At 54.3% G+C, this 13,013-nt stretch overlaps 3 protein-coding genes across 3 annotated transcripts; all 3 read right to left on the bottom strand.

The window, feature by feature from the left end:
• Nucleotides 1–1,974: 1,974 nt before the first annotated feature.
• M406DRAFT_358656 (uncharacterized protein) lies at nucleotides 1,975–3,584 on the bottom strand. Its single transcript, XM_040923963.1, has 2 exons — nucleotides 2,238–3,584; nucleotides 1,975–2,121 (listed from the first exon to the last, which is right to left on the bottom strand). Exon 1 carries the CDS (start codon nucleotides 3,446–3,448, stop codon nucleotides 3,032–3,034), a length of 417 nt encoding a protein of 138 aa, XP_040770929.1. The 5' UTR covers nucleotides 3,449–3,584; the 3' UTR covers nucleotides 1,975–2,121; nucleotides 2,238–3,031.
• A 674-nt stretch (nucleotides 3,585–4,258) lies between these two features.
• M406DRAFT_226782 (uncharacterized protein) lies at nucleotides 4,259–6,002 on the bottom strand (the record flags this gene model as incomplete). Its single annotated transcript, XM_040915748.1, has 2 exons — nucleotides 4,259–4,414; nucleotides 4,500–6,002. Coding segments are annotated over 2 exons (1,659 nt in total), but the record flags the coding sequence as incomplete, so codon positions are not given.
• A 4,238-nt stretch (nucleotides 6,003–10,240) lies between these two features.
• On the bottom strand, nucleotides 10,241–12,274 carry M406DRAFT_75329 (uncharacterized protein; the record flags this gene model as incomplete). Its single annotated transcript, XM_040925830.1, has 5 exons — nucleotides 10,241–10,508; nucleotides 10,576–11,142; nucleotides 11,212–11,265; nucleotides 11,401–12,165; nucleotides 12,225–12,274. The coding sequence occupies 5 exons, from the start codon at nucleotides 12,272–12,274 to the stop codon at nucleotides 10,241–10,243; spliced, it is 1,704 nt and encodes a 567-aa protein (XP_040770931.1).
• Nucleotides 12,275–13,013: the final 739 nt, after the last annotated feature.

Below are 13,013 nucleotides of genomic sequence, written 5' to 3' on the forward strand. Positions count from 1 at the left end.
GCGAGATCTTTCGTGGGAGTACATTCGATTCCCGGCTCGTATCATCAAAATCGGACCCAGAGAGCTGTCCTGTGACTATGTAGCAGCGGCCATCTCCCTATGATCGGAAGGATGTAGTCCACGTGCAGTTACTGCTTTCACAGCTTGAAATACACACTGCTGCTGAAAGAGGTGAAAGCCCTAGAGGAAAGAGAAAGTAAGGGGGCCTGTCCATCTTTGTGCGCAGGATTTTTGCAACGCCTAAGCAAAGCTCAACTCGTCCATATCCTCTTGCCTACTTCCTCCGAGATATCACCTGGACCGGAAAGATATTCTGTACGACTCCTTGCAACAGAAGGAACATTCTTGCGGCCTCCAGCAAGCACCCAGACATCTAAAGGTAAATGGAAGAGTTGCCCTTCCTCCACGCCCCAGCACCACCGCCGTCATGAGAGGCGGAGGACCCAAGTCTTGACTCGGCGCTCTTGTAAAATCTCCATGATCTCATATCAGTCTCTAGAGTTCGCCCGGGACACGATCGTGCAGTCCACAAAGAAGAGCCCCGTCGACACAAGACCTGAGGGCGACTCATTACCTATGGAAGAGAACGCAGTCAAAGTGGGCGTATCACCTCAAGCGATATGCTCCGCTGTAAAGAATGCCTTCGCCCAACCAGCAAGCATACAGACACTGCGCTAGCAGAGTTGGAGCAGCTCGTAGCGAAATAAGTACAATAGTGGACGTGAGCAGCCATAAGCTGAAGGACAACGACGGCGTGCATATATGTAGTCGCACACTCACAGAATCGCCACGATGGAGCGGCACTCCTTTTACGAGAAATCAGGCTCTTTCTTGCGTCGAAACACATGAACCATCCCGGCCATGCCCAAGTTGCCGCTTGCACTACAGACGGAACTAATCTAACTCCTTTACACATTACGCTACTCCGTCTGAAGATGGCACGTTCGAATACCACCAGTATCGGTACGCGGAGGCAAATGTGACAGATTACTGTCAAGGACCCAAAATAACAGAAGAGCACAGGGCTTCGGAAGGAGCAAGATCACGTTTTATCAGACTTGCGTCTTGAGGGACCAGCTGAGGACTAATGGACACAGCCTCACGATATCTCCAACCCATCGTTGAAAACAGCTCCTCTGCCTGTTATGCACCACACTTTCGTGGAACAGTGGATGACCGGAGAAGAGGACAAGTTCTTTTTGAAGACCGAAAGCACAGTGATCATCATTGTCGTCTTGCTCTGCCCTTCTCAATCCAGCTCCTTCTGAGCGACATGCTGGATGGACCGTCGCATGAAATGTTCAAGCCCAAGGATGTCAATGTGCCCAAGACCATAAATTGAAGGGTTGATGAATATCATGATTGCCAAACTTGACAGATCTAACATGGTAGTTGTATCTCACAAGATGTCGTGCTATTGAAAATGTCAATTGCCTGTCATAATCTCATTTACACACACACACACACACACCTACACCTTATTCTTCCATTTTTCAGGGGAGGAACTGGGAGTTTTAGATCGCTTCAAACCTACTTACCGTTTGACAACATCGATTTGCTGATATCCATACGATGGGCTTACGAAATCGAAAACATCACCAGGAGATTGGAATTGTACATTAAGCTCTACTCGATCACTACCTGCCCAGACCATCATCTACCATCTTCTGCCTTCTCGCATCCAGAAGCTAAAGGCAAGAATCTGTAAGAAATAGAAGCTATGGACATGCCAACATATCAAGGCCTGCCTCCTTGAAACATTATGCGACGCAATTGTATGCAACTCTCAACATTGAAGTGAGGGCTCAGCCGCTCCCGCCATGCGCCGGTCTCCGCACCCGGATCGGTCCACTAACAACGCACGCCACAAATGCCTCTCTCCCTTTTCCGAGCTCGTGATGTAAGACGGATAGGCAACAACTTGAAAGCTGCTGCTTACATGTCGATCTAGTCTCCTGACAAGAATGGGCACCAGACACAGTACAGAAAAAGCCTCAACTCGCCAGTGCACGACCCGTTCCCGGTTACTTCACATTGAAATTTCCCACAGACCAACATTCCCGGCAGCGCAATTGACACTGCGTCTCTTACTTTTCGAGTCCTCTACTTGTGTGTGTTGCAAGGTGAGAAGCCTGTTTGTTTCTTTATGTAAATAGTACATAACTTGTTCTTGTTTCATAGCCTGCACTCGAACCCGTCTCCTTCACATATTAATGAATTCCCCTGTGAGAACCACCAGTGCGGGGATCTCAGCAACTATTCAGCCATGCCGCGCGACCCCACGGCGTGAACTATAGCAATCAAAGATACCTACTCATCCAAAGATGAATCACTTTCCCTCCCCCTCTTCGAGTAGGGCCGTGACAGACTCAGACACTGCACACGACGGACCAACGCTCACAGCTGCGCCCACGGCCGACGAGCTGCCCGCCTACGGCAAGGGACCCTCGCCACCAACACTACCACCACTCCCATCACCCACGAAAGCCACCACCTCGCCCGTCCCCAGGAACGATACCAAGATCTACAAGCTTCCCTCCCTCCTAGACGACTTTGACCTCGCCAACCCCTCTTCCTCCTCCTCCTCCTCGCCCAGCACAGCAGCCGGTCCATCCTCACCCCCTTCCTACGCACGCCATGATCCCAAAGCACATGCATACATTCTCCGCCCTCCCGTCATCTACTCATGCCCCACTCTCCCATCCTCCTCCTCCTCCTCCTCCTCCTCCTCCTCCTCCCTCCCACCCCAAAAACCCGAATACCACATCGCCTCCCCCCGCCCAAACGCCATGTCCATAGCCCCCCTCACCCCCTCAGGCGCGCGCCTCATCGCCCTCCAAGGAAGCCCCTACACCCACGACCCCCTAGGCCGGCCCACGCGCACGGTGCCCTTCGACGAGGACACAGCGCTCTACACCTCCATCCGCAGCAACCAAGCGACGTCGTTCCTCCCCATCCTAGAGATCGAGCCGCGCAAGGGCCCGTCGCGGGCGCTGGCGGGCCGGATCCGCGTCGACGAGCCCGGCGGGGCCTACTGGCACGACACGAGGAGGATCAATGTGCGCGGCGACAAGGAGCGGGCCGAGGACGAGCGGCGCATGAACAGGTATGGGTGGAGGCCTGTGCAGGAGTGGGAGCGGACGAGGCTGTTTGTTGTGGAGAAGAAGAGGAGGAGGAGGAGGAGGAGGAGGAAGGGAGAGGGGATGATGATGAGGACGATGATGATGATGGTGAGGGGGGAGAGTGAGTATGAGTGGAGGGATACTACGGGCAGGCTGGTGGCCGTGGAGAGTGTTGATGAGGCGGGGTTTCGGTTGGATGTTGTTGCGGAGCCGGAGCTGGGGGGGCTCGAGATGGTGGACGGCGGTGGAGGGACCAGGTGTAGGACAGAGGAGGGGAGGGCGCAGGTGGCGAGGGAGGCCTTGATTACCTGCTGGGTGAGCAGCATATGGGCGGCAGGGTGTATATCGTTGGAGGCATAGCTGGTAAAAGGTAGAGCTTGGGGACAGAGACAAGCCTTAGTAGCCCAGAAACAGACTCATTGAATGATTACTTGTGGATTCTTGACATAGAGTCAAGCTGTCACTCCTCATTGCTGGGCTGGTGGCCCTGATCCAGATCAGAGAACCGAAGTAGAGAGCTTGGTCATCATCTCCTAGTCTTCAAGTGAACTTTATCAAGGTGGTGTGTATTGCAGATCAGCTTAGATAGCCCGTCAGATCTTTATTTTCATGTAGCACTTGTCTACCTTGTACCTTGTACGTAATACCAACATGACTTCCCAGTCTTTTCACATCCTCCTTGCCGTCGATATTCCAGACTCTCCTTCCTCCCTTGCGGCATGCATCTTGTCTGTCTACACAAGAAGTATGTATCTAATGTATTAATTCCAACTCCTTCCTCCTAGCTAGGAATGGTTTCGACATATCGTATTCACGTGAGGATTATGGTGATTATAATGATTGCCGCCGTTCGCCACCGCTCCTTCTAACAATCAGTCTGAATCGACAAAAGCGGCCTCCAACTCCAATTTCCCAGTGATCTGGGCTGGTCTGGTCCATCTCATCCCTCCTTGTTGGGGTAATGCGTACAAACGCACCCAACAAAGGAGTTGGAAAAGAATAAAATGAGACAAAAGAAAAGAGAGAAGAAAAAAAGAGGCCCAAGGCGAAAGAAGAAGAGAAGGGAAAAAAAAAAAAGAAGAAAAAAAAGGGAAGCAAGTGAATCAAGCCGTCGCCGATACGGCCTGCGTAGGCAGCCTGGTCTTCTTGGTCTTGGCCTTTTGGACCGTCTTGCCCTTATCACCCGTAGCCGGCGTGAAGTCCTTCCACTTGCGCCAGCCGTCAAAGTCGATGAGTGCCTGCATGCATCCCCACTCCATGACCTTGCGCTCAAGCCAGACAAAGTTCACAGGCTGTTAGTTTGTCACGTCAGCACCATCATCGTACAGAACCTCTCCCCCACTGCTATACATAAGAGGATAGAGAAGAGCCACTCACCTTGGTCAGAAAGTCATTACACCCGGCCGCCAACGCCTCGTGTCGATCACTCTGCAGCGAGGATGCCGTCAGTGCCACGATGATGACAGGGCTCTTGAACAGGTCCATGTTCCCCAGCTTGTCTTTTTCGTCGGGCTCGCCCTTGACCTCCTCGGGCGCCGTGGACGCCGCCGAGCTGAAGACGCCGATGGAGTTAACCCTCTCCAGCCGACGGATCTCCCGCGTAGCGTCCAGACCGCTCATGACAGGGAGCTGGATGTCCATGAGCACGAGATGGAAACCCCCCTCGCGCCACTTGTTCACAGCATCCCGGCCGTTCATGGCGGTGCTCCAGCGGACCTTGAGCCTCTTGACAAAGGCCTCGAGCAGCTTGAGGTTGATGATGTTGTCCTCGACGATGAGCACGTTGATGGGCGGGACCGTGCCGTTGAGCATCCCCTTGGGCAGCGAAGGGTGGTCCGTATTCTTCTTCTTCTTGGCCTTGGCCGAGGGCCGAGGGCTCATAACCCGCGGCGGAGGGGTGGCGATGCGCTGCTGCGGTACAGCACTGGCCCCCTCAGCCACCGCGGGCGGCGTCGGTAAAGGGGGCGGCTGGGGTCCGCCGGGGCCTTGTGCCGGGTCTGATGCTTCCGAGTGAGTCCGTGAGCGCGTTCTAACATGTGTGTGGGTGGGCTGCGTACCATGTGGGGCGGCTGTGGCCGCCGTTCCCGCGGCGATCGAGGGCTGGTGCGCAACGCCCGTGGCCAGATTGATCAGCGTCGGTGACGAGGTGTGCTGTCTCCCCAGCCGCGGCCTCTCGGGTCGTTCCCTGTACGTCCGCGCCCGCGAGCTCCCTGGAGACGGGATCTGGGGCACCTGGCCGGTGGAGAGCACAGAGATGGCGTGGGGGTGTGAGGAGCCGTTGGACGGTGCGGTGACGGTCACGGGGAGCGCTGACACGGCTCCAGGACCAAAGTAGTCATTGGCTGTCTCGGGTGGGCGCGGGTCTTCGACATAGTACTGCACATGGGGGGCGTGCGGCGGGCCAGCTCGTGGGGAGGCCCGGGGCGTCCGTCGCTGGGGCACGTCTATGATGAGGGCGTCGTCGATGGCCTGTCCGCTGGGGAAATAAGCGTCGAGGGTCCTGGCCATGGGCTCCTCGGGCCCGAGTACGCGCTCAGGCTGGTTCCCGCCGGGCCTGATGCTGATGGTGAGGTCGGGCGAGTCGAACTGGCGGCCGAGCGAGTTGGCATACTTGCGCAGGATCATATCGCGCACGTCGTCCACCACGTCGTCCTCGTTGATGGTGACCAGTGTTGCCGAAGCCCCCGGCCTCTTGACCCAGATCTTGCGCATCACCATGTTGCCGCTGATGGGGATCAGCTGTTCGGGGTTCAGGCTGCTGGGGTCCTCGGTCTGGGAGCCTCGCAACAGGGTCTGGATGAGGGTCGACTGTCGGTTGGAGAGGAGGGACTGCCGGCGCAGAGGCGGCTGCGGTCGGACCGGCGAGGGGATGGGGGCGGGCACTGGCGCTGCTGTGGCTGCCGCTGTCGTGGAGTAGCGGCCGAGAGGAGAAGAGGGGGCAGTCGTGGAGCTCACAGCGCTGTAGGCGGCGCCGGGCGAGAGGCTCACAGCTGGCGGTGGACCGAACGAGGCTGTAGGAAGAGGGATATGAAACGTGCCCAGCTTGGGCGTGCGAGGGCGGACAGACTCTGCCGGCCTGGACCCTTGCTGCTGCTGCTGCTGCTGCTGCTTTGCAGACGACGCGGTGGTGGGAGACGGAACAATCAGAGCTGGTGTGTCGACGGTCGCGCGGAGCGGCTGCTGCTGCTGCTGCTGCTGCTGATGTTGATGTTGTTCTTGTTGTTGTTGTTGTTGTTGTTGTTGTTGTTGAGGCTGATGATGGTGTTGGCGTTGATGGGCTTGTGGATGCGGTTGTCGATCCTGCACGGGCTGGTCCATGTCTGGAGACGGCTGCTCGTTGATGCTGGCGAGTTTGCGCGTTGAAGACAAGTGCAGATCGTTGCCGGACATGTCGCTAGCTTTTGGGGCTTCTGAGGCAGCCGGGGTGTTGCTTGCGGTCGAGCTGGGTGGTGTCGGGGGCGCTAGACCCGCTGGGGCCTCGGCTGCGTTGGGCCCTGTGGCGTCTGCAACAGTAGCTGTAGCAGCACCACCCGAACTGCCTGTAGCGCCTGTAACTGCTGTTGCTGCGATAGCCGTGGTTGCTGTTGGCAGCTGGCCTTGTGCGTTCACGTCCGCGTCCACACCCACGCTATCTGCAGCCATACGGTCACTAGACGTCTGGACGGCAAATGACATGTCCGCAGTACCTTGTGTGTCGTCGTGGTCAGGTGTTGGCTGAGAGAAGTTAGGGTTGGGGTGCTGAGGATGGTCACCTTCATCCTCTTCAAAATCACCACTGTCATGTCGTGGACCGTGGTCGCCTGCCCGTGCTACCATGCCAGTAGGCCCCTGGGCTCCCTGGGCTCCCTGGGCTCCCTGGGCTCCCTGGGCTGCCTCCTCACCCTCCTTACCTTCCCCTCCTTGGTCCTGCTTAACCATTCCCCTTCCTTCTCCTCCTCCTCCTCCTCCTCCTCCTCCTCCTCCTTCGCCGCCAGGCTGCGAAATGAGGCGGCCCTCAGCCGAGTCATCGACCACCGAGATATGTGAGCGTCCTACTCGTGACCTCGCGTCGTCTTCGCTCTCGCGCGCATGATTGGCCTCATAGTTATGGCTATGGGACGTGCCCGGGCGATAAACACTGCTGCTGGACCTGCTGAGCCGCGAGGGCATACCAGGCTTTTCAGAGTGCCGCCTTTTGAACTTGGCCCTGATTTTGGCTGCGAGCTCAGCCATACCAGGGATCGACGTCGTGCCGGCTCCGAAGAGCACAAGCACAGGCACGAGCAGTCGGGAGATGTTTGGCTGGCGGACCGGCCGGCTGGCACAGTCACTTTCAGGACCCAGGTAAGTGTAGTCTGATGATGATAGTGTTGGTGAAACTGTTGGTGGTGGTGGTGCTAATCCATAAGGGCGGGTTGAGCTGAGAGGTGAGGCATGTTGGGGCCAGAGAAGGCAAGGAAGGGGGGGGGGGGTTTGTATTTTTCCTTTTTTGTTGATTAATTTTAAAAAGAAAAGACTGGGCGGAAATAACCTCCAGTACACAATTGATGGATATAAAGAATCAGCCTGTACCACGATCGCCCTTTGAGAAAAGGCAAAAAGAAATCACCCAGAAACAAATAAGAAAATCCAGGCCAGCAACAGAATATGATAGATGATAAGATATGTTCGGTATGCCGCCCTTGACGAGGCGAGACAGGCAAGCCCCAATCAGTGATCGTCCAACCCTATGCAAAAGAAGGAGACGACGGGTAGCGACGCGTAAGGTTCAGAATGGCAACGGGACCTGGTACTGGCGGGGTGGTGCAGATGCATCCAACACTCTTGCAGCACGCCCGGCCCAATCGCGACCCCGACAGTACAACGCCCTACTTCTGTTGTTTGGTGCTGGCGCCCTGCTGTCAAACGCTGCTAGCCCCCTGCCCCCCCCCCTAGAGGTTGGGCGCTGGACCGCTAAAGCCGCTGGAAGCCCATGCTTGCAGAGCAGGCCCGCCACCACCACTGCGGAGTAATTGGGTAGCCACGACGGGCCCAGGCGAAGCCTAGACCTCATCTAGACTGGCATCCTTTGCACCAGTACAGGGGGGATCCCACCGTTTCGCCTGGTCTGCATTGTTCTTCATTTCTGCCCAGATCGACGATCCATGAAGCCTTTTTTGTACACGACGTCGCCATCGCCACCGCCACCACCACCACCACCACCATTCACCTCTCTTGATCTCGGAGCAGTAACTCATATCCGAAATGAGAATGAAAGAATAAGAGAGAAGAAAACAGGAAAAGACGAACCGTGGCTAGATTTTCAGCTTTTCACAGCGCTATTATCATTATGGTACAAAACGAAAAGGAACACGAGAATTATGACGACTTGTAATCTGCGAAGAAACGGTTCTAAGCAGGGACTGAAATTACCTCAGCCAGCACACCAAGCAGCACATAACTATCCCCTTAAAGTGATTTTTGGCCGCCTTCAACCTGCTTGTCACCGCCGTTTTGAGCCCCCTCTCCTGGCTCATCTTTTTTTTTTTTTTTTTTCAAAGACTAAATGACATGAACACGGATTACGACTCAGGTTACTTTGATACTTGTATGTACTACACCGGTAAAACAACTTCGTCATCAGGCTCCCTTGAATTCCAGGCTCATCAAGAAAAGAGAAAGGAAGAGAGGGACGAGGGGAGGGAGGAAGAAAGAGAGAGAAATAAACTCCAACATCGTCAGATGATCGACTTGGGCATGACCATGACTACGTAAATCTACCTACATGCATTCTTGCCACAGACATCCAATGAGGCGGTGATCATGTTCTGTCTGTGGACTTTTTCCTGACTCTTTCAGATCTCTCCACCGTGACAAGTATACCACCAGTGCAAGTACAGCTTGGGTTCTACATCTTGTACGTCCTCACTACCGAGTGTTTCATTGCATGGATGAGTCCATCATCTGATAAGTCCCAAAACTCCTTTTCCAAATGGCAAACGATTGCATTGGTATTGCAATGGCGACTTCTCCCCTTTGCAGATCCGGACTAGACCCCCCGGGCACGGTCCCAGGCTCATTCAGCGCGGCGGCCAAGCCGGGCAGGGTAGACAAGCGCGCGGCTATGTCGATCCTTTGAAGTTTATTCGTCCCATTTTGTGTCATGCTATGCTGTATACTTTACTATTCTAGGTATAAAGGTTATTACTGTTTCTTGCGGTATGCCATCCATCGAAACCTTGGCCGCTCGGTATAAAAAAAAAATTAAAAATAAAAAAAAGGTGCCTGCAGTTTTCCGAACGTTACTCACTTCCTCCCTTGTGCGAAGAGCTCAGAGCACAACCTTTCCCCTCTTGAGTATCGCCCTATATTGGGTCATTTGAAGTAGATTAGACCACCCCTCCCCTGTCTGCTCCTGGTGTACGCCTCAATTTCTGACCCCCGTCTGGACAAACACCACCTATTTTACTTCGCACAGGCCCAGGCTTCCACAAAGACAAGTGTCTCGACTTTCAAAAGAGTTTGCTGGCATTAAGAATATTTTACAAGCATAGAACTTTTGCTTCTTTGAATTATGGATATCCGGAGCTATCATTGAATGCTCCTGTCCGTTGCGCCTTATACTACTCACGTGACTTTTGTTTTTTACAGCAGCAACCTCATCTCATAATTACCGTGCCGAGGTCGCGAATCATCTCCAAAGAAATGCGTAGATTGCGCACAGCCTAAGCCCATAGCTCTGTAACCCAGAATGTTGCCAACCGGAAGATATCACGGATACCACTGCGCTTCGTGTCCGGGAGCAAGAAGTGCAGAGGCATATAATCGATCAAGAGCATACTCCAAGCGGAGTTGGCACAGTAAGAAATAATTGAATCTAATCAGTAATGCTGCCTCGCTGAGAAAAGACATCCGTGTACTGGTCCTTCAAGTATGCACCACCCTGCTTTCCATACCAAGCACCAATTTTTGGTCGTCATCTCAACATGAATAGGAGGATGTTCACATCATCATCATCATCATCATCATCATCATCATCAGGCCCTGCTTTTGCATCTCCCGCCAGTTCATCGGATGGTCCCGCTAAATCCACCACCCATCATCTGGCTCTCCTGTGCAAACCCGGTCCCCGTGTCGACTCTGAGCAAGACTGCTTGTCTTCAGACATCAAGTGCGTCTAATAGATCTTGCTCGCTGATCTCCGGGCTTCTGCCACTCAGGATGCCTCGGACATGATACAGAAAGAGCGCATCGACAGCCGCCGCCTGCGACGCAATGATGTCCTTGTCACGATGAAAAGTGGTCGATTTATGGAGACATTCATGGATAAACCTGATCGTCTGCTCCACCGTAGCGTCTATGTTGACAGAGGAGCCCATGCGCGGGTCTCGACAGAGGGCGGAGAGGGTCAGGAGGTTCCGGCTCTGACTGTGTTGGCTTTATATCAGCAGGTACTCCCCAAAGACTTGGGCTCGAAACTGCGAAATCAACCCACGTTCTCGCCAGGCTGGCCATGCTCATGGAGATGAGACACATTTTCTGCACGCCGCAGAACACCGTCATGCTGTTGAGGAGAGTGTCCACGCCCGTCTGGAACATTCGGCGGCTCTCAGGGTTGAGGTACGGCGACCCATGCTGTCCCCGGCTGGACGTCAGATCTTTCATCAGTTGCTGGTAGGTCTTGATGAACGGCCGGTACACCTCGATCCGGGCCTCCCAGAACGCGGCATGGGTGCGCGCCGTCACGATATCCGAGCTCCAGGGCCAATGGTCCTCGAAGTTGAGCGGCCCCAGCCAGAGACCTCTCTTCTGCGCCACGTTGTCTTCGAAACTCTTGATCACGCTGATTTGCTTCTCTATGCTGCTCTCCATTTCTGTTCGGGAGTGGATCGTCAGGTTTCGGTGCAGCCACCGGCTCAGGTGAGTGTTTGCGGTGAGGCTGCACGCAGCCTCAGGCGTAACGCCTAGTTGGTGCATTGCCTCTCCGACGTCAGGGCATGGAAACTTGTCTTCGGATTCGGCGAGCCCAGACCACCAGAAGTTCGTCTGGATGAGGTGGTGGCTGCAACAATTCAGCCGAGATGACACACAAAGCCAACAGTAATTGCACTTGCGTTGTTCCTGTGCTTACCTTTCAATCTGGTGGCAAATCCAGTATGTCGTGATCCGTTCAGCATCCTTCTTGCTGTCCAACTGAATAGCGCCAACTCTGCCATGGTTCCGCATCCTCAACTCCCTGGAACGACCCGTGGGAACCCTCGCCGTTAGGAATTGTTCTCCACCAAGAAAGACAAGGGGTTAAGAAGGGACAATTACGTACGAGTTCGTTCCAACAATGAGCGCGCTGGCTGCAAACCTGATGTGATGCACGCTCGCCGTCACGTGGCCAAGCTGTTCGCAGTACAGGCTGGCGATGATATGTGCGTGGACGAGGCCCATCTCAGAGGATTCAATGAAGGAGGACAGCATCCTCGATGCTTCAGTGTAGTACTCGGCACCTGGAAGGTACCGCTTCTGCTGAGCAGTCGAAGGCGCAGGCTCATGCCAGCCCAAGGCCAGGCTTTGGTTTGCGTACTGCAGTTCCGGGATTCTGCACTCGCAGAGCTTGCCAAACGCGAGCACCAGAAACGCCAGGGCAGTCTCGAGGCTGGGTCGGAACTTTGCCCCCGCTAGAGGCTTTGACCCTTCCCACTGGCCCAGACCTGTTGGGCGCCCATCGGAGTCCATGATGCCCGCCTCCTTCAGGACCTGATCGACAGAGGCGTCGAGTTTCGCCTTGGTGATGAGGGGATACATGTGATGAACATGGGTCTGGTAAGATTGGAGGTATTTTTGAACCGTATGGGGCTGGATACTTTCCCAAGTCAGCTCCCATTGGGCCACCTTGTCGTCATGATACTCAGAGTTTTCTCCCGAGTTTGTGGCCTGGTCGATGGGTTCCTGCTCTTGCTCAGCCTCATGGGAGTGTTTGTCTGTGATCGTGTCCCGCTGATTGCCATTCACTGTCTGAGGTGTTTTTGTTTCAGCTTCGAATTCGTCTTGTTGCTGTTGCCTGGAACGGGCTTGAAGCACTCTCTTGGAGACACTATCTTCCTGTCAGTGGAAATATCACATCCCTCTCCTTCCCAAAGTATATAGACTCACCGCTCATCCGCTTCGTCTGCACTCATCTTTCCAGTATTCTCGTCGGACATGGTCCAAAGCTGACGAAGGCTCTTTTCGTTAGTTCAATGAGAAGGATGGTAGAAGACAGAAAAGATGAGGACGCTTGTATACTCGCGTGAACAGATTGCACAAGTAGCAGCCAGTAAATATGATCTTGTGCGAGACTTATTACATCACAATCGCCTCTACTCATCCGCAAGGGGATCACGTCTCTTATGACTCTCTTAGAACATTGGAAAGGCCCTCATCCATGGACGTGCAGGAAATTCTGCTGCAGATTTGCTTCTTCTGCATGTCTAGACTGAACACAATATTCTCGACTGCGCCGAATCAGAACAGCAAGGCGTGACTTCATGGCGGTGCATATCCTCCTTTCTTTCTTGCTTCTGCCTGATTCTAGATACTTCAAAGGCGGCTATTGAGCCTTGGAAATGTACACAGCATTGGATGAGATACTCAGGACGGAGCCTTCACCCATGCAGGAGGCGTAATAGAAGCGAACCAGTCCAGATCTCACTTCGAAGCAGACAGCGCTATCACTGCAACGGCAGGAGAAGCCGTCAAGAGCCGAGTGATTAGCCAACGCCTTCGCCCCGCTTTCCAAAGACCAGAAGCATAGCCGGTTCTCGAGGTGTTGCAGATCTCTGCCGGGGTTGTCTCAGTATCAAGGATCGCTTCGACGGTGTTCCTGCCCAAATGCAAGTTTACCTCTTCGAACAAGTGAAGATCATATAGTTCTTGGTCATCAGAGACATTGTGGATACTTTG

This window comes from Cryphonectria parasitica, assembly GCF_011745365.1.
Source record: "Cryphonectria parasitica EP155 unplaced genomic scaffold M406scaffold_11, whole genome shotgun sequence".
NCBI classification, from domain to species: Eukaryota; Fungi; Ascomycota; class Sordariomycetes; order Diaporthales; family Cryphonectriaceae; genus Cryphonectria; species Cryphonectria parasitica.

Bases quoted from the DNA above. Each gene is read 5' to 3' on its own strand.
- M406DRAFT_358656 (XM_040923963.1), bottom strand. From the start codon at position 3,448: ATGCTGCTCACCCAGCAGGTAATCAAGGCCTCCCTCGCCACCTGCGCC.